A 22,119-nucleotide genomic window follows, 5' to 3' on the forward strand; every position below is an offset into this window, starting at 1 on the left:
GAGTATATGCCATTGAAAGGAATGGCTCCAAAAGTATTTTTATCCCGAAGAACAAAATTCCATCCCACACTTCCAGTTATGGGCAGGATGACATCTAACCTGGCCAGAGTCCAAAATCACTTGTCCTATTCTCAGTGTAGCTTGAGATGAATTCCCACAACATCAGACTCATGCCTCTTATTCCCTTCAACAGAAAGCCACATGGTCCTGAGTGACTAACTCTCAGGCAGCTTCAGTTGATGGCATAGAATAAGGGTTGGCAAACTATGGCCCCGGGGCCAAATCTGACTCTCAGTTTTACTGGGACACTGCCATGCCCATTTGTTTAACTACTTACCTGCAGCTGCCTTCGAACTACAATAGCTGGTTTTGTCGCAGGAAGGGAGACCCCTTCCAGGGCCCAAGAGTGGGCTCTTGTCTAACGCTCGGAAATGAATTGTCCAAGGAGACACACGTGCTGACAAAGCCAGAGACTTTATTGGGAACGGGAACCCGGGTGGACAGCGGCAGGGTAAGGGTACCCAGGAGAACTGCTCTGCCACGTGGCTCACAGTCTCAGGCTTTATGGTAATGGGGTTAGTTTCCGGGTTGTCTCTGGCCAATCATTCTGACTCAGGGTCCTTCCTGGTGATGTGCACATCGCTCAGCCAAGATGGATTCCAGTGAGAAGGATTCTGGAAGGTTGGTGGCACATATAGACTGGCGTCTCCTCTCTCCTTTCGACCTTCCCGAATTCTTCCAGTTGGTGGTAGCTTGTTAGTTCCACGTTCCTTACCAGGACCTCCTGTTGTAAGATAACTCATGCAAGTGGTTACTGTCGTGCCTGGCCAGGACGGACGGTTTTGGTCAGTGGGTCCCCTAACAACTTGGGTAGACTTTTTTTTCTTTTTATAAAAGGAAGTTTATGGCTGCATTATCATTATAAAAAGTGGACTATATTTTTAATGTTATTATATAATTTATAGATTTATATAGAAAAAACTTAGATTTACGTAAAAGTTGCAGATAGTATAGAGAGTTGATTTGAGTAGTTTTGACAGAAACGATATGGCCTACAAAACCTAAAGTGGGTATTATCAGGCCCCTTACAAAAAAAGTTTGTCAACTCCTAACATATAAGAAAAAAGCACTTTAGTCCTTATTTATGCTACCAGTGTGCCAAGAAACAGATGCATAGGCAGTTTCTAAATCTGCTACAGGAAAATGAAAGTGAATTAGTATGTTACTGAAGTCTCACAACTGGAACAAGTTGAGAAAAAGGCCAGCATAGATTAGGGAAAAGTGAGTGAACAGATTGCTTTATATGCTCTTTTCTTGAATGCAAGTACATACAAATTCAAGCTGTTTGAAACAGACTATTTCGAAGGGACTGTGTCATCTTGGTTGGATTTTGCTCAACTCCAAAAACCTTAACTGACCCCCTTGCATTTGCAGAGTCTGCCCTGGGTGTTGTGAAAGTCAAAGAGGAGGTGTACAAATACCTGCAATGTGATGCAGGTGGTTCTAGGGACGGAACGGGTGTGGATGGAGTCAGAGAAGGAAGCCAAGATAGGAACAAACGGTGATTAACACTGTCCACCTCTCAACAGAAGGTTGAGGTACTTTTAAACGTTCTCCTGTTGGACATATCCTTTTCATCTTATTCATCAGTTTTAATGTCTTAATAAACCCTTCCTAAAGAAAAAGAACATCATACTATTTCAAATTATAAACTTGAACATACATATACTTCCACAGCCATCCTCCAAGAAGTATCTTGTGTGGGTTGGTTTTTGGGCTTTTTGGTTCGTGTTGTGATGGTTGCTATAGCTTGGAGAATTTTGTTGCTGCTGTTGTTGTTTTTAACTCACTACAGAGGTCTGAAAATTGTTGAGCTCTCATACAGCTGGTCCAAACATAACTTCAGTGTTGACTCAACTAAATTGCATGTCAACTGGCCAACGCATTTTATAGTTATTCTATGAGGACATCACTAGCCAGACTCCTTAATTTATGTTCTCAGAAGTCACTGTCTCTCCAGCCCCTTTGCATTTTCCCAGCGGCAGGAATAAACTCTTTGTAGGTGATTGAATGTCTTTGGCATACAGAACTGCCTCTGGTTGCCCCTGGGTGGTGGGTAATCAGAGGATGGGGTTCACTTTATTATTCTGTTTTTGTGTATGTTTGAAAATGTCCATGATAAAACTTCAGGGTTGTTTTTTTTTAACTGACTGTTGGCTATAGTTGGTTCTCTAATGCTGGAACAGCCACTCCATATTCCACTGGTCTTTGCAAACTGGAGCTTGTAATTTTCATTAGCAGTCATTGCTAGGGTGGCAGCCATACATGAAAAATGAAGGCATTGAGAAGAACAAGGTAAACACTGCTTCCTAATGCTTCAGAGTGGAGCATGCACTTGAGAGGTACAGCCAGACATTCAGGTTAAAATGAGAAAATATTTTGAGCAGAAATTGTATGTTAACGGCCTTGCATATATATCCTTTCAGAAGAAAGTTACTTATAAAATAAGCTCTTATCAGTAAGCTGCTCCTTATTTATTAACTACTTTTATTAAACTCCTATATGCAAAGGCCCATGCTAGACAGGGAGACACAATTTGTCTTTGGCAAATTGGACAAAGAAAGAATAAAATAGATAACACCTAATCCCCGAAACTTAACACAGAGTCTTGGACCCGGACCTCAGTGACCAGAAATCAGCATAGTTCAACTCATTTCAGGCCTAACACCATTAATAGAGCACCTACTCTGGGTAAGGTTCTGGGCTAGATACTAAAACTATGGGCGGGGAAATAAAGTACAGTCCCCATCCTTGGTCTAGTGGGGAAGACAGATAACAAAATCAACTCTTTAATCGTGGAATGCACTAGAATAGTGGATACTATGAGATGACAGAGAAGGACTTCAGGGAAGTCTTCAGGAGTTAAATCTTAAAGGATGCTTAAGATTAGCAAGTGATTTAAAGCTGGGAAGAAACAAAGAGTTAAAAAATGTCACAGGTACGGGTCAGGAATTATTTGATAATCATATACACCAGTAGTATAAAATTGTAAAATTATCACTAGAATGTGAGCTCCGTGAGGGGCTTTTGTCTTGTTTTGTTCACCTATGTCTGGCTCATGGTAGGCACTAAGTATTTATTAAATGAATAAATAAATCCAACTATAAAGTGTTGCTAGAGTCCAGAGTTTACGGTAGAGAGTGACAGCGGAGCTAGAAAGGACAAGGTCGAGGAATTCTGGTAAAAAGCTTGGATTTTGGGCTTCCCTGGTGGCGCAGTGGTTGAGAGTCTGCCTGCTGATGCAGGGCACGTGGGTTTGTGCCCCGGTCCGGGAGGATCCCACATGCCGCGGAGCGGCTGGGCCCGTGAGCCATGGCCGCTGAGCCTGCGCGTCCGGAGCCTGTGGAGCTCCGCAACGGGAGAGGCCACAACAGTGAGAGGCCTGCGTACCGCAAAAAAAAAAAAAAAAAAGCTTGGATTTTATGATGATGGAGAAACACTCAAGAATTTCACAAAGAAAGCATGATGGGATGTGTGTTTTTGAGCTTCAAGGGGGAGAAGAGACCTCAGGAGCACAGACTGGAGAAAGAGAAACCAATTTGTAAGCTGTCACTAAAACCCAGAGGGAAGTTGATGGGGTAAAAATCCATGGAATTCAGAGACAAATTTAATGTCACCTAAAGCCACCCGAATGCCTAGCATGAAAAAGACTGGCAATACCAAGTGTTGTCAAGCATGTGGAGCAACCAGAACCCTCATCCCCTGCTGGTGGAGTGTACATTGATGCAATCACTTCGAAAAACTGTTGGGTATCTCCTACCAAAGCTGAACTCAGTAATCCCCCTTTCAGGTAGACAGCAGAACCCAACAAGAATGGGTGCTCATTTGCCCCCAGAGATGTCCCCACAAAGTTGTGGAAAAGGATGTTCCTAGCAGCACTCTTGGTCATAGCCAAAATGGATAAACTCTGTTATAGTCGTGCAACAGAATACTAAAAAACGACACTGAAAAATGAATGTATGGCCATTACACAGGTAACTCTCAGAAACATCACATCGAGTGAAAGAAGCCAGACACGGAAGAATACGCACAACATACTGTAGAATTCCATTTATAAAAGTTCAGAAACAGACTAAGCTCAGTGATGGTGAAAAATCCAGAACAGCGTTTGGCTTTGGGCACAGGGTGATGACTGGGAGCGAGGGACTAAAGCTCTATCTGCATCTCGATCTGGACGTGGTTACGCAAGTGGGCTCTCTTTTGTAATAACTCCCCAAACTGTATGCTGACATGTGTGCGATGTTCTGAATATATATGAATGTTTTAAGTGACCTCAGTTTCCTGGCTCAGGTACGAGGGTGGGTGATGGTGCCCTGTACTAGGCTCAATGTATCTAAAAGGAAGAGGAGTCACATTCAACAGTAGCCAAGGCTCTTAGTGCACTTGTGGCTTCTGGCTGCCCAAGTCACAGCACAGGCATGCCACAACCCCGTGGTCATGGAAATCACCCCTCCCTGGAAATCTCCCTTCAGGCCTGTGCCTTCCTATTTCTAATACACTTATAGATTGTGCCACCCCTCTGTGCAGGGCAGTGTCCTCCAAGGAGAGATGCCCATCTTTAGGGGCCCCCAAACTCTCTTTGGCTCCACAATGCTTTTTGGCAGTGGGGGAGATCCTACGATAAGGAGTCATAATCAGATCCACTAGAGTTATTGCCATAAGAATGACAAAAATATCATCTTCTAGACCACTGGGGGTGTGGAGGACTGTCTAGAATTACATGGCGGTGGTCGTGGGGAAAGACACACCTTGGGAACTTCTCATCCCTTCTTTGCCAGTGCCTTTCTTCTGCTCACCTAGTACGTGTGCCCTTCACTGGAGTCAAGCCACTCCTGAAGCAGAGGAGTAGAGGATAGAGGCTCAGGAGGAATCTTGGACAGAGGGCACAAGGAAGGATAAACGGGAGCCACTGCAAACATAGTACCTTTCCAGCTCCCATGGAGAAAGACAGACTGAGACTGGGGTGAACCCCAAGCCTCTCCCACCCTGTATTCCACCCCAGCATTGGTTAGAGACAAGGGACAAAGTTCCTTTCCAACCAGACTGAGCTGTCTAGAAAGTCCTAATACCCCCAAGCGAAAAAAGTATGCCCAAGCTCCCAACCTCCAGCCTCATGGAGGATGATGCCAAGTCTTCCTTTGCCTCACCTTGGTCAGGAGTTTCCTGGCAATGGGTTCAGTACTTTGGTCAGTTGGCTAAGCTTAGCATCCTTTTCCTGTCCCCAGCCAAGTCTGGTCATTCAGGTGGCCAAGCCCTGCCTATGTTATTGCCAGGACTTCTTGTCTTGGTACCTGCTCTAGCCTGAGAGGAGTATGAAACTCCCTTCATGCCCTAGAGGCGCCAGCCAGCTGCCACTGACTCTTAAGAAAGAGCCTTTTGCAGATCCTTTCTGACACCCTCCTCCGCTGGTGGCCAAGGCCAAGAGAACTATTTATAGAGGAGATGGCTACAAACCAGACAACCCAGATAAATCATGAAATTCTGCGCCCACACTTAGGTAACCCTATTCTCAAGAATGAAAAGAACAATTTGCTGTTATAGAAGTGGATCCCTGAGCGAGCCGGTAAGTGAAACGGGATCAAGACAGACGCACAAGAGTGGGGTTTACTTTCAAGGAATAGAACGAACCGTGATGCCCACAGGCACCATGCAGCTATAAGGGGAAGCAGAATCATTAGATGTGGGCGTGGTTTCTTCTCTGTTGCACACTGAGCACTGAAGTTAGTTCTAGACTTTTCTAACCCCTGCCCCCAATGTCCTAACACCATTTCTGGCTGCTGAAACCTCCCTCACTGGAAACTCAAGTCTTCACCCAATCTCAGCCTCATTTTACCCACACTCTTCCTTCTCTCCACCCACCTCATACAACTGGTACTAAACTGACCGTGAATAGTTAAGGGTCTCTAATGTCCATATTTCATCAAACATAAGATGTGCATTGACAGAGGCACGCTTATTTTATCTCCTACTGAAAAGTGTTCCAAATAAAATATACCATCCCCTGTGAAATGCATCCTGATTCAGAGATGTGAGAATTTGAAAAGAAAATGTGCTTCTGTGAATCAATGAACTAAACTACTATTACCTGGGCTAAAGTCAGGGCATGGGAAATCACAAGCCATTTGATTTCGGGGGATCATGTATATGAATTAACAAGCCCTCAAGATCAGTGTATAAACGCTCTGAGAAGTTTCAGTGATGGGGTTTCCTCATTTCCAACAACGTGATATGTTTTAGATCTTAGTTTAGAGGAACATCGTGGAGAATTATATAAATCTGGCAAAAGATTAGCATAAACAATTTTGAAAAGGTGCCAAATAATGAAAACATCAGAAATTTAATGTGTTTAATGTGCGTTTAAAGTATCTTGCAGATGATGGAAATGAGTAGAGGATAAGTTTATAAACAGGAACAAAATTCCTCAAAGCTTCATCTTTGCCGTATTTGAACCAATCACTATTTCACCTTTGTGTATCTGTGAACAGATTTTTGAACTTTGTGGAACTGATGCTAAAAAACTGGAAGAAAAGATTCGAGAACTAATGTAAGCTGATCTCCAAGACAAAACATACTTGCAACGTTTTCAAAGGCCACCGTGAATGCGTTTGTGTTTTTATTTCCAGCAAACATTGTAGTGTTCTGTTGATCTCTCTCCTAATGCTTTACAGGTTGAATTCCATATTGCAATCTCACTGCAAAAATTGTTGGAACTCTTGTGCTATCAGAGATTGTGTCATTTGCATTCTCTCGCTTGGCCTTTCCACTTACTCTGAGCACATTCCTTAGGCAGCGTCCTTCACAGCAGAGGCCCTGCACAGCTAAGTAATACCAGCTCATTGAGAAAGTTTTCCAGAGATTGTGGAAGATGGGATCCACCTCGGCAATCAAGAAACAAATGAATGTCTTATTGGCCTGGTGCACTCCAAATACATAGAGGCCTCTTCCCAACTGAGTCATTGTTTGTAGTACAAAATTCTCCAGTATATCACCTTATATTAGAAATGTGTCATTGGATAAAAGCACCTATAAACAGCTATGCTTACATATATAAAAACTTATTACATGCTAGGCAATATGCCAAGCCTGTAGCCGAAATTCAGCCTCTGTACACTGATACTGAATGGAATCTTGGAGACAGTTTTGGATGAAGTAGAAAAGAATTGCTTTACTGCTTTGCTGGGCAGAGGGGGCCACAGTGGGCTAATGCCCTCAAAACTGTGTGTCCTGACCTGGAGGGGGTAGTGAGGAGTTTTATAGTAAATGGTTCAAAGAGGAGGGCGCGATCAGCTCGTGGACATTCTTCTGACTGCTTGGTGGTGAGGTGACTGGGAGCCAGTATCATCAACCTTCTGATTCCAGCTGCTCTGGGGTCTGCATGCTTGTGGGCACGCAGTAAACTTCTTCCACCTGGTGGCGGTTTCAGTACAGTTAAGTCCCTTACATACGAACCTTCAAGTTGTGAACTTTCAAAGACGCAAACGTGAGTTCGCATGTGCAATCACGTAAGTTAGTTCACGTGTCTGGCGTACGTTGTCACGTGCGTGCATCCTCTACAAGTGGTTGTGCTTTTGTGTACTTTACAGAACTGTATAGAGGACAGTAGTACGGTATCTTTATTTCAAGCCCAGGATGACCAGAAGCAAGCGTAAAAGCAGTGGTGATGTAGCTGGTACTACTTTAATTTTCAAGGTACTGTACTGTAAGATTAAACGTTTTCTTTATTTTTGTGTTTGTTATGTATTATTTGTGTGAAAAGTATTATAAACCTATTACAGTACAGTATTCTAAAGCCAGTTGTGTTAGTTGGGTACCAAGGCTAACTTTGTTGGACTTATGAACAAAAGTGGACTTAGGAACACACTTTCGGAACGGAACTCATTCGTATGTAAGGGACTTATTGTATCTGCAAAACAGCTCATAGATATTGTTATATATACCCCTTGAGCGGGAACCGGGACCTCGTCCCAAGGCCACACTACTGTTTTTTGTTTGTTTGTTTGTTTTTGTTTTTTGCGGTACGCGGGTCTCTCACTGTTGTGGCCTCTCCCGTTGCGGAGCACAGACGCGCAGGCTCAGCGGCCATGGCTCACGGGCCCAACCGCTCCGCAGCATGTGGGATCTGCACGGACGGGGGCATGAACCCGCGTCCCCCGCATCGGCAGGCGGACTCTCAACCACTGCACCACCAGGGAAGCCTCGCACTATTGTTTCTTGACTCCTCCTCCCTTGTCTCCGCATCCCCTCCCTTCCCTGATTAGCAACTATTTGAACCTGCCCCTTGGAACTCAGGGAAGGTCATGGAGGCTGAATGAAGTGTATTTCCTACAAACAAGAAAGGGGACACAGAAAGGCTTTTGTGCCCAGGAGGCTCACAGGATCCTGCTCAGTTTCAAGCCTTTTGCATCCATCACCCCCTTTAACCTTTGCTACAATCCTGTAAGTAGCCATGTACTAATAAATGTTTAATTGGCTCTCTGGGAAGAAAAAAGTTCCAGTTTGTAGTGATTGCTAATTTCATTGGTGTAAATACTTGGTAGATTTCAAGCTACCAAATGATGTCACTAAATATGGAGCTGGGAAAAGATGGGCCTAATAGGCTCCTGTGAGCTGCCTAAGATTTAGATCCAGGACACCAGTACCTACAAATGAGGTACTACTTTTATCCCTCTCTTCTTACAGAGAATAGAAGACACGATCTAGTTAAATTGAAACCATGCAACTCAGATTGGGAATTGAACCCACGGGCCGGGACTCAAACCCAGCCAAAACCCAGATTAGGACTTAAACCCATGTTCTTTTAACTGAGACCACACACCTAGCCTCAGAACTTAATGAATTTCAGGTTCTTGATGTCTCATTGGAGAAATAATTCAGTGAGAGACAAAGTGATAGGTAAGAAGTGGATTTATTTAGAGAGAAACACACTCCCCAGACAGAGTGTGGGCCATCTCAGAAGGCAAGAGGCCTTGGGAGAAACACCCTCCACAGACAGAGTGTAGGCCATCTCAGAAGGCCAGAGTGGCACCAGGGTATGGGGTTGTCAGTTTTTATAGGGGTGGATAATTTCATAGGCTAATGAGTGGGAGGAGTATTCCAACTATTTTGGAGAAGGGATTGGGATTTTCAGGAATTGGGTACCGCCCACTTTTTGACCCTTATGGTTGGCCTTGGAACTGTCATGGCGCCTGTGGGTATGTCATTTAGCTTGCTGATGTGTTACAATATGCATATACTGAGGCTGAAGGTCTAGTGGAAATCGACTCGTCTGCCATCTTGGACCCATTTGGTTCTAATCAGTTTATGTCATGTCCTCGGGCTATGTCATTCTTTTAAAGGTTGTGCCCTGCCCCCTTCCATCCTGTTTCAAAATGACTTGCCCAAATTTTCCCAGAAGAATCCAGTGCTTTGAGATTTCCTTCATCTCTTCTCGGGGATTTATGGGAATTTCTTCTCCCTTCAGGAGCGCTGCCCTGGCATGTGGTGAAATGTCTCATTTACATATATCTCAGTAACACAATGTAATACAACTTCCTTTCCTGGGTCCTGTAAAGCACTGGGTTGCTGCATTCCAAGAAAACAGGGATTTGCAGTCTTGCCTCCAACAATGACTAGTCCCTTTACCGGGTCCCAAATGTATATCCTCCTGCTGTGTGTTCAGGCCTTTCTGCATCCACAGTAACTTTTCATTTCAATACTGACAGTGTATTCTTTTAAAAGACATTTTAAACTCAACCTATAGGGCATCAACAAGGCTGCTAAATTGATTCAGGTGACCGCATATGAATAGCTTCGGCCGAGTCTGTGCACACACAGACAGTGACAACCAAGTCAAACCTGCCACCTGGTCCACTGTGATTGTGAGATGCCACTCCTTGTCAGGGGCATCTCAATTTCAAAGATGTTAAAATGTGAAATAATGTGCACCTGGAGTATTCAAGCTCCTTGATCTCACAATTAAATGTTAGCTCAAGAGCAGAAGGTTGGGGGCTTCCCTGGTGGCTAAGTGGCTGAGAGTCCGCCTGCCGATGCAGGAGGCGCGGGTTCGTGCCCCGGTCCAGGAGGATCCCACATGCCGTGGAGCGGCTGGGCCCGTGAGCCATGGCCGCTGAGCCTGCGCGTCCGGAGCCTGTACTCCGCAACGGGAGAGGCCACAACAGTGAGAGGCCCGCGTACCGAAAAAAAAAAAAGAAGAAGTGTCCATACTTTGATAATGGCCTTTCTATTTTGAGAGGAATAGAGAATGGGACATCACTTAATTTCTGCCACCTTGTCTAATGCTGCATTGTGCATTTTTACCAGTGCCATATTTATTTATCAAGCACTAACAGTGTTTTCTAGCTGAGATAGGACCCAATGATGGTTCATAAAATGCAATGTAGTAGGCATTTTCTTAAAACCAAACAAAAAATATCGGAGTATATTTACTGCATTAATGATGAGTATTATTTCGTGAAACACGTTTAGTTATATGTATGTTTATGCTAGGGTCACAATGTAAAGTATATTTCTCACCATGGGTTCTGGCGAGTCATGACTGAAAGCCATTGCTATAAGGGTTTCATCTTTGTCAGGGATGACTAGGTATAGGGGTTCTCAACGTGAGGCTCTGGGACCAGGAGCATCACCTGGGAACTTGGTAGAAATGCACATTCTCAGACACCCCCCACTCGCCTCTAGGTACCCTGAATCAAAAGCTGGGTGAGGTTAGGGGGCGATCATGGGAGGAACCCAGCTGATTCTTTTTTTTTTTTTTTTGCGGTACGCAGGCCTCTCACTGTTGTGGCCTCTCCCGTTGCAGAGCACAGGCTCCAGACGCGCAGGCTCAGCGGCCATGGCTCACGGGCCCAGCCGCTCCGCGGCATGTGAGATCTTCCCGGACCGGGTCACGAACCCGTGTACCCCGCATCGGCAGGCGGACTCTCAACCCCTGCGCCACCAGAGAAGCCCCAGACTGTTCTTTTTATTTTCTACTTTGTATTTAATTAAGTAGCTGTTGCAAGAAGGTGTACACATACTAAATACACCACATTTAGCTAACCTCATTGACCATGGAGACCAGCACTAATCTGTAGTCTTGTTCTTAGCCCAGAAGGCACATCCCCACCGTGAAGCAGCACCCTTGAAATGACACTGAGTTACTTACGTTGACTCCTCTGCATCTTGCCTAGGCCTTCCCACCTTGTTGGTAGACTGAGGAATCCAGTCTGCCGACTGGGTGTACACTCACATTTGAGCCCCACTGATAAAGTCCATCAAAGGATTGTTTTACAAACATGAGTGAGGCCCAACTCTACAGTGAGGGTAATAATCAAACTTTGTACAGCACAGTAATGGTTTTGTGCAGCCGTTCACAGCATTACTTCATTTCTTTCCAAAAATAACCTTGTGAGGCAGAGAAGGCTGATGTTTTTATCCTCATTTTTCTCTCTGAAAAACCTAGGATTGTCCCTGCTTGGATAATAATTTGGTTTTAATTGATTCTTAATATTAAGCTACGCAAAACCATGCAGTACCAAGTGGGCAACAACATCTTGTTAGCTAGAATTCTTATCACTTCACAAACATTCATGGGAAGCTTTAAAACTTCTTTTATAAATGCAAATTAAGCCTTAAAGCAAGCTTGTAAGATAACTGTGAAATTCTGTTTTAACCTGATGGACACCAAAATGACTTTGCTAAATTTAAACTGCATTTCAGTGGAAACCCATGGTCACTGTAGAACCAAAGGGTATCGAGCCTGTTGTTTGTTTGCTGTGATCGTTTTTTGGTTTGTTTTTTTTTAATATTTATTTATTTGGCTGCGTCAGATCTTAGTTGCAGTGCGCAGGCTTCTCTCTAGTCGTGGTGTGGGGGCTCTCTAGTTGTGGAGCGCGAGCACGCAGTTATCCCATGGCATGTGGGATCTTAGTTCCCCGACCAGGGATCAAACCTGCGTCCCTTGCATTGGAAGGTAGATTCTTAACCGCTGGACCACAAGGGAAGTTCCTGCTATGATGGTTGTTAAATAAAGCAAGGAAACACTAAAAACAAACAAACCATCAGGGAGGCATTAGAACCAAAGAGGAATGACAAAAACAATTTGCAACTCTTAGGATCAGTAATGAGGCTTATTAATTTCACACACTATCTCATTTAATCCTCAAGCAAACCTATGATATCAGTAACAGCCCCCTTGGTACCCATGGAGGATTAATTCCAACACCTCCCTCAGATACCAAAATCCATGGATGCTCAAGTCCCTTATATAAAATGGCATGGACTTTGTATATAACCTGCAGACATTCTACTGATACTTTAGATCATGTCTAGATTACTTACATTACCTAAAACAATGTAAATTATATAAATAGATATAAATACAATATAAGTGCTGTGTAAATTGTTGCTTTCATGCAGCAAATTCAAGTTTTGCTGTTTGGAACTTTCTGGAATTTTTAAAAAATATTTTCTACATGTATCTGGTTATATCTGTGGATGCAGGACCCATGAATATGAAGGGCAGACTGTACTGGATTTCTATAAAGCCACTGCTCCCCCAGATGAGCCTTATTCATTTTTCTAAAAACAATGGGGCTTTTCTCCAGAAAACTCCTCCCTCAATGTTGAAAAGCCTGGGTGGGAACTTGTCACCAGGTAAGAATGCAACCTCAGCCAGGATTCCTTAGCCCTAAATTTTCCAAGCTTTTGTCGTTTGCCTGCCAATTTAATTTTCATTTACTTCTCCTATTCACTAGTTGTATATGAATACATTTATTTTGCAACAAATCTTTTTATAAACACACCTTTTTCTAAAATTATTATTGAAAAATAGTTGATTTATATTAGTTTCAGGTATACAGCACAGTGATTCAGATATATATACACACACACACACACACACACACACACACACACACACACACACACATATATATTCGTTTTTAGATTCTTTTCCATTATACGTTATTTATTACAAGATATTGAGTATAGCTCCCTGTGCTATACAGTAGGTCCTTGTTGGTTATCTATTATATATCTGTATATATATATATATGTGTGTGTGTGTGTGTGTGTATATTTTAATCCCAAACTCCTAATTTATCCCTCCCCCGCCCTTTTCCCTTTGGTAACCATAAGTTTGTTTTCTATGTCTGTGAGTCTATTTCCATTTTGTAAATAACTTCGTTTGTATCATTTTTTTAGATTCCACATATAAGTGATATCATATGGTATTTGTCTTTCTCTGTCTGATTTACTTAGTATGATAATCTCTAGGTCCATCCATGTTGCTGCAAATGGCAATATTTCCTTCTTTTTTATGGCTGAGTAGTATTCCATTGTGTATTACATACCACATCTTCTTTATCCATTATCCATTTTTTATCCATCTGTCAACATACCTTAAATAGAAGACCAGTATTGTTCTCAGAAGTAAAAAAAAAAAAAACAAAAAAAAACTTAATAAGCAAATACATTGAAACAAAATCATTCAATGATGAAATTTGGTATGTGGCCAAAGACTCAAAGGCTGAGTGCTTACTCTCCCCTCCCCTCTCCTCCTCTCTTTTCTTTCTCTCTTCCAACAGGATGAACAAACTATTAGAGAGGTGTTAAAGATAGAATAGCACCAAATTAAGACTTTCTTCTTGAGTGATCAGTATTGAAAGAGAATAAAAAAGGTATCAAGAGGGGGTATATGGAAACTCCCTGTACTTTCTGCTCAATATCTCTTAAACCTAAAACTCTTAAGAAAAAAAGCCTATTAATTTTTTAAGTGTACTCATAAAAATAAAATTAAGAGTTTTAAATTGAACAACAACAAAAAGAACTAACATTCTCCCTGAATGAGTCAAGGCTATTTAATGCTGCATTCCGCATACTACCCCAAATCATCAGAAATTACTACCTGAAATGACCTCTCATGGTCACATGGGTCCATGGCTTCCATTTTGTGAAAATGTAGCCAACGTCTGATTATATGAAAAAATAAGAAGAAAAAGTAGAGACGGGATGGTTTCCTATTGATGGCAGAATGAAATTGTGAATTACTCATCTTTCTGCCAAAGCCCTTCGTGATCTGGCCCTCATGTTCATGTTTGCCCTCCTGCCATTGCCCACAGACCCCAGGCATTATCATTATGTCCAACTCTGTACTCTTCCCTGCATCTGGAATTTCCTCCCCACGTCTCTGCCTGTCAAATCTTCTTCAGGATCACCCAGCACACACACCATTCCTTCAAAATACATGGTGCCTAGTAAAATTTGACTTTCAGGTAAACAAAGGATAATTTTTAGTGTGAGTATGTCCCATGTAGTATTTAACTGGGTGTCCTATATTTTTTATTTGCTAAACCTAGCAGCCCTGTGTTTGTCTCCCGTGAGACTTAGCTTCCTAGGAAAAGGGTGGTAGCTTTCCATCCCTGTGCATGCAGTACCAAGGACATTACCAAGCACTTAGTAGAAGCTTGGTAACTATTAGATGGAGAAATGGCGACATGAATGACTTCTGCCCAAACTCACACAGGAAACCCTAAGATTGCAAATAAGGCTAGGAATACATTTCTATTCCTGCCTAGAAATGCAGGTTTGGAAGAGGGAAAGATAATGTGCTCAAATCTAATACATTCATAATCTACAAACTCGAAGGAGCGAAGCTGTCTACATTGTTCTCTAGCTTGTCTTCAACACATATAATAACAAGTCACAGACTGCTTGGTTTCTGTAGACTTTACAAGTCTATAGTCGGCTCCCACACAGATCACATTATGAGGGTGAGAGCTTGGTCTACTGAATCCAAAGCCAGGCATGATAAATAGTAGCCACATCCAAGAACAAATCTACTCCATGTTAGGGCCAGTTCTGTCCCTATTATTCAGGTAGGCAATGAATCACCATGTTTTGCTTTCAAGCCTTCCTGTGAGGGCAGTGTGTGGTGATGGAAGAAATCACAGGCTCTAAAGTCAGATAAACCTGGATTTGCAGTTATGACTCAGCCACTGCCAGGCCAGAGGCCTCTCTGGGGCTCAGTTATCTCATCTGTAAACTGGGCTATCATGGATACCTCCCAAAGGTCGAGGTGAGTACTAAGTGGAATAATGTACATGAGGCGATTGTATGGGACCTGTTCACAGCAAGGGTTCCAGTGAGGATGGGGATAACGATGATGATGTTTTTATTTCTACTGTTCCAGCCAGAATGGAATCTCTTTGAACATATTGAACTGATTTCTTTATTTTCACTTTTTTTTGTATGGTCCAACAGCCTCTAGTACCATATGCAATAAAGATTTTTCATCCTAGAGATGTCAAAAGAGACCAAAGTTTTTTAAATGTTCAGTGTTTTAGGGCCTTTCAAAAATCTGACAGTATTTAACCACAGTAGGGTAGGGAAGGGCCAAAAATTAACCTTTGTAGGTGGCTCGTGGACTGCACATCGTCTTTCATAAATCCTTGGTAGACTAAGTCTGGGCAGATAAGAAATACTAGAGAAATAAAGAAGTAGGCACGTCCTTCTTAAAATAGTAAACAACAGTTTTGGCATAAAAACTGCCATTCTCACATTTCCTGCCAAGATGTTCTATTGGATGTATGCCCTAATCACAGGTACCCACCATCCGGAACATACCTCCATGAGGTGATGGTTGCCCTTCTCACCAGCTGCTCAGGAAAATGAGTTCAGAATGATTGATAATCTACTCTCAGCAAATGAATACTTACCATTTAGAAGGACTTCTCCAATCTTTTTTGTTTTCTTTTTTTTTTAACGTCTTTATTGGAGTATAATTGCTTTACAATGTTGTGTTAGTTTCTGCTGTATAACAAAGTGAATCAGCTACACGTATACATATATCCCCATATCCCCTCCCTCTTGTGTGTCCCTCCCACCCTCCCTATCCCACCCCTCTAGGTGGTCACAAAGCACCGAGCTGATCTCCCTGTGCTATGCAGCTGCTTCCCACTAGCTATCTATTTTACATTTGGTAGTGTATATATGTCCATGCCACTCTCTCACTTCGTCCCAGCTTCCCCTTCCCCCTCCCCGTGTCCTCAAGTCCATTCTCTAGTAGGTCTGTGTCTTTATTCCCGTCTTACCCCTAGGTTCTTCATCACCTTTTTTTCCCTTAGATTCCATATATATGTGTTAGCATACGGTATTTGTCTTTCTCTTTCTGACTTATTTCACTCTGTATGACAGACTCTAGGTCCATCCACCTCAGTACAAATAACTCAATTTCGTTTCTTTTTATGGCTGAGTAATATTCTATTGTATATATGTGCCACATCTTCTTTATCCATTCATCTTTCGATGGACACTTAGGTTGCTTCCATGACCTGGCTATTGTAAATAGTGCTGCAGTGAACATTGTGGTACATGACTCTTTTATTTTTCTTCTTTCTTTTTTTGTTTCAATTTTCTTTAGTTTTATTTCCTTTGAATTTTATTTTTTTTATACAGCAGGTTCCTATTAGTTATCTATTTTATACATATTAGTGTATATATGTCAATCTTGATCTCCCAATTCATCACACCACCACCACCACCCCTGCCACTTCACCCCCCTTGGTGTCCATATGTTTGTTCTCTACATCTGTGTCTGTATTTCTGCCCTGCAAACCAGTTCATCTATACCATTTTTCTAGGTTCCACATATGTGCGTTAACATACGGTATTTGTTTTTCTCTTTCTGACTTACTTCACTCTGTATAACAGTCTCTAGATCCATCCACGTCTCTACAAATGACCCAGTTTCATTCCTTTTTATGGCTGAGTAATATTCCATTGTATATATGTGCCACGTCTTCTTTATCCATTCATCTGTCAGTGAACATTTAGGTTGCTTCCATGACCTGGCTATTGTAAATAGTGCTGCAATGAACATTGGGGTGCATGTGTCTTTTTTTTTTTTTTTAATTTTTATTTTTGGCTGTGTTGGGTCTTCGTTCCTGTGCAAGGGCTTTCTCTAGTTGTGGCAAGTGGGGGCCACTCTTCATCTCGATGTGCGGGCCTCTCACTGTCGTGACCTCTCTTGTTGCGGAGCACAGGCTCCAGACGCGCAGGCTCAGTAGTTGTGGCTCACGGGCCTAGTTGCTCTGCGGCATGTGGGATCTTCCCAGACCAGGGCTCGAACCCATGTCCCCTGCATTAGCAGGCAGATTCTCAACCACTGCACCACCAGGGAAGCCTGCATGTGTCTTTTTGAATTATGGTTTTCTCAGGGTATATGCCCAGTAGTGGGATTGCTAGATCATATGGTAGTTCTATTTTTAGTTTTTTAAGGAACCTCCATACTTTTCTCCATGCCTTCTCCAATCTTAATTCTTATTCATTCCTAGCTTCATTTAACTACAGCTATCATTAAATTTGTATTTCCATATTAAGATACCTTCACTTAAACCTAGCAAATTCCTCATTGACACCTGCCTTTATAACCATGTCTCTCTCTCTCTCTCTCTCTCTCTCACACACACACACACACACACACACACACACACACACACACACACACACAATCATCTTCTTGGAACTCTGTGGCTTTGAACAGTTTACCTGGGATGGAATTTTTTCACCTGTACAATGAGAAGGTTGGAATGGTGTGGTCTCTAAGCTCCCTTTTAGCTCTGTATCCTTAGGATCCTAGCCTTCTGTTTTGTCACTGCATCTCCCTTAGTTGATCCGGAGTCCCACCAACCCCCCGCCCCCCATGCTGAGTCTAAGTCTATGAAAGAATGCATTGGACAAATTCTTTTTTTCTCATCATTTTCACATTCATTTCTAGATCAGCTCTAATGTGTACTCAAGCTGATCCAGGTAACAAAGGATCCCAAGATTGAGGTTTACCTCTTATTAACCAGGAAGTCCACTGACAACTTCTTTCACAAGGCTTGGAGATTGAAAGGGGCCTGACACCTAGGAAACATACAGTAGTTGTTGATTGTGTCATTGCTGTTACTGTTGTTATAACTGCAATGGGCAAAATTAATGTATTGGAATTATTCCAGCCTTGTCTATGCCCTTGATTGAGCATGGCAATGCCCACCCAGCTGCTCTTTTGTGCAGAGAAAGCCAAGATACAGGAAAGGAGAGGAAGAATCAGCTAAGAGTAACAGCCTAGACTGATGAGAGCAGAATTCGATATTTCCCAACTTTTCTCTGTTTTCTTATTCAGTCACCCCATGTGTGTAGTTTGTATGAGGAGCTTGTCCATACTGAATGATTTAAAGGACTCCAGATGCCTTCAGTTACACCAATAGTTATTCATTTCCTTATGGTAAACAGTATCCTCTCCCAGTGGTCTTTAAAATGTGGGTATACCCAGGTGGTAAGACATCAAATTCCTAACACTTTTTTTAAGGTAAGTTCTTTGGGGGGAAAAAAAGAAAGAAATATCCTGAGAACAGTTTAAAGTTAGAGGTCAGCTAGAGGAAGAGTGTTGGTGAAGTGGGTAAGAGGAAAGGATGCTAAGATGGGGGGACAAGATTCTAGAAAGGTGGGGCAGGGGACAGAGAAGATATGCCCCACTTCATGGTTTCACCTCTGGGCTACTGCCCCTCGTCCACCCCAGATAGTAACAGTTTGTGGAGTCCCTTGGGAGCTGGGTCTGTCACACCTACATCAGAAGAGCTCTGTGCCTGTGGCATGTGTGGCTTCTGACAGCCTCTGGTTGCCCTGTCCTCAGGAGACCCGGCAGAAACAGCCCTAGGACCTTTGGTGAGGAGTCTACTCTGAGGAGATTATTGAGGACCTAGGAAATCACACTGTAACAGGAGAATGATTCTTCTTCTGGAGAGAAGCTGATTTTTACTCTCTGGGCCCTGTGAACCATGAATCTGAGCAGGAGTCCTATAGCAGATGCTGTAATGTCCCCCCAGACCCCCTACACCAAGTGGAGGTCCCCAAACCCCAGTTGTTGTGGTTATTGGCTGATAATGGCTACCAGCTGCCCCACTTCTCCTGAGAATTATCCTTGGCTGATGGGAGCCCTTTGCCCAGGTGGTTATGACCCCTCTAAAGGCAACCCATAGTCAATAAGTAATTTGGGAGTAAAACTATGGTGGGGCTTGCACTCCGGAGCCCACTTCCTATGGATCAGCCAGAGGCTAGCCCTGACCTAAGATTTTGTTTGGCTCCGTCCCTGTCCCTCTCATGCTTGATTCCCTCCCTTACAGGATTTTTTGAATAGAGCACCCTCAATAAATTGTATAAACCCCAATACCTGTCTAGGAACTTGTGCCCTTTACTTCACTGATTCTGAGACACTACCAATAGTAAGGTTATTATGTATCACCAAGAAAGAAAAAATGGTGACACTTAGTATGGGATATGCCTCAGTTCTAAGACATACCGTAATTTCAGTGAAAAAAATATGCATCTTTGAGTTAATTAAGGTATGTTTAATATGTATGATCTCGCTTCATCGCATACATCTCTCTATGCCACATGTTTATATAAAGGCAAATAAACTTTGTTTCAACTATCTTTCTTTACATAATAATTTACAAATCTAGAGAACCATTGCTGTGGTCTGAATGTCTGCTCCACCTCCCCCACCCCCGTCCCCCACCCCCGTCCCCAGTTCATATGTTGAAATCCTAACCCCCAAAGGTAATGCTATTAGGAGATAGGGCTTTTGGGGGGTGATTGTGTCCTGATGGTGGGGCCCTCATCAAAGGGATTAACGGTCTAATAAAAAGAGATCCCACAGAGCTTTCTTCTGCCACATGAGGACACAAAGAAGTCTGCAGCCCAGAAGAGGTCCCTCACCCGACTGTGTCTGCACCCTGATCTTGGACTTCCAGCCTCCAGAACTATGAGAAAGAAATTTCTGTTGTTTACAAGGGCCTCTCACTGTTGTGGCCTCTCCCGTTGCGGAGCACAGGCTCCGGACGCGCAGGCTCAGTGGCCATGGCTCACGGGCCCAGGTGCTCCGCGGCATGTGGGATCTTCCCGGACCGGGGCACGAACCCGTGTCCCCTGCATCGGCAGGGGGACTCTCAACCACTGCGCCACCAGGGAAGCCCTGTGGAATTCTTTTTAATTTAATTTTTATTTTATATTGGAGTATAGTTGATTTACAATGTTGTGTTAGTTTCAGGTGTACAGCTAAGTGATTCAGTTATGCATATACATATATCCATTCTTTTTCAGATTCTTTTCCATATAGGTTATTATTATTAATAACCATATAGGTTATTATAGAATATTGAGTAGAGTTCCCTGTGCTATACAGTTGGTCCTTGTTGATTACCTATTTTATATATAGTAGTGTGTATATGTTATTCCCAAACTCCTAATTTATCCCTCTTCCCCCACCATGTTTCCCCTTTGGTAAGCACAAGTTTGTTTTCAAAGTCTATGTGTCTGTTTCTGTTTTGTAAATAAGTTCATTTGTATCATTTTTCTTTAGATTCCACCTATAAGTGATATCATATTGATATTTGTCTTTCTCTGTCTGACTTACTTCACTTAGTATGATAATCTCCAGGTCCATCCATGTTGCTGCAAAGGGCATTATTTCGTTCTTTTCTACGGCTGAGTGACATTCCAGCACCCTTTAGAGCCAGTTTCTTCCTCTAGCTCCCGAAGAGCAGCTGCTTCTGGGCTCTCATTACCATCTGCGACACCTGCAGAGAATTCTAGGCATTAGCCTCCCATTGGTGGTCCGAACTGCTTCCTTCGCCAGGACGATGCACTTAAAATGAAGACTTCTTTGCGGCTCAGGGAAAACTGCCACTGTCCTTTCCTGGTTGTCCGCTTCACAGTCTCCCAAGTGCCTATTTTACCAGTAGGATCCATGTAAGTTTTTTCAAGCTTGATCTGTTGTCCTTCTGAAATTAACTCCTCTGAAATAACAGACTGTTTTGGTATTTGGGAAGAATCTGTTGGTTCTTGGTTTTCTGTTTTCAAACGAGTTAGTCTTCACAGTACTCAGGCAGGAAGTTCCCGTCCAAGATGTGGGGTGAAGGGAAGGGGGCCAAAAGAAGAGAGTGTGAGCCCAAGACAGCGGTCTAAATGCTACTGCGTTCAGATCTTAGGTTGTTGTGAGAATTGTGTTCAAAAATTCAAAGTGCATGGTTTATTCATCTAAAATCCTGGGCGCACAATAATGAAGCATCATCATCTCCTGGCAGGTATGACCACCTCTGCCAGGCAGCCTTTAGCCTCAGTGTCCTTCCTTGGACACCTCTGGAAGGACCAGGCCAGCTGGCGTTGCACAGACTAGGCACAGCCCTCAGATGAACTCATTCTTTCATTCATTATAGTAATGGAAACAATCAGGAGCTGGGAGAAATTCAAGCTTTTTCAACTGTGCAGCTGGGAAATTACAACTCCCACTAGAACACCAGTACCATGAGGGCAAGGATTTTCATCTGCTTGCTCACCACCATCATCCCAGTGCCTGGGACAGTGCTGGGCACCTAGCAGGTACTCAACACACTTAGTTGAATGATTGTGTGAATAACTCCGCAGATATTTACAAGAGTTAATAATAGTGAGGTGAGAGAATTCACACTGGGGAGGAGATGACTCACAGCTGAGTCAAATGTGAAACAGGCTTTAATCCTATAGTCTCCCCTTTTCTATAACAGCCTTTAAAATGTCCCAGTTTTAGGGCTTCCCTGGTGGCGCAGTGGTTGAGAGTCCGCCTGCCGATGCAGGGGACACGGGTTCGCGCCCCGGTCCGGGAAGATCCCACATGCCGCGGAGCAGCTGGGCCCGTGAGCCATGGCCACTGAGCCTGCGGGTCCAGAGCCTGTGCTCCGCAACGGGAGACGCCACAACAGTGAGAGGCCCAAGTACCGCAAAAAAAAAAAAAAATGTCCCAGTTTTATGGGGCATTTTAATGGAGATAAACTTAATAAGTTAAAGTTATGTAATTAGTTATACTCAGCTTCTGTTATAATTACTTATTGATCCAAGGCTGCTTATGGAGCACCTGGCAACAATGAAAGAAAAACAGTAGCAGGTGTTTGGACTTAGTTTGTGCTCGCTAACTAATTAGATGAGGAATGTTTTCCCTGGAAACCCTAAGCAGTTCTCGTTTGGCTCCAAAATTGAGAGTCGGAACCCAGGGGCTTCAGC

General features: G+C 43.1%; 1 protein-coding gene across 1 annotated transcript in view; it reads left to right on the forward strand.

Moving 5' to 3' along the window:
- The window catches only part of TXNDC8 (thioredoxin domain containing 8), a 39,447-nt gene extending 32,798 nt beyond the window's left edge, over positions 1–6,649 (forward strand). The window contains exon 5 of the mRNA XM_032636431.1: positions 6,546–6,649. Within this exon, the coding sequence (XP_032492322.1) occupies positions 6,546–6,608 (63 nt within the window). The 3' untranslated portion in view covers positions 6,609–6,649. The remainder of the gene's footprint in view (positions 1–6,545) is intronic.
- The last annotated feature ends 15,470 nt before the right edge of the window (positions 6,650–22,119 follow it).

This window comes from Phocoena sinus, chromosome 6 (assembly GCF_008692025.1).
Source record: "Phocoena sinus isolate mPhoSin1 chromosome 6, mPhoSin1.pri, whole genome shotgun sequence".
Taxonomy (NCBI): domain Eukaryota; kingdom Metazoa; phylum Chordata; class Mammalia; order Artiodactyla; family Phocoenidae; genus Phocoena; species Phocoena sinus.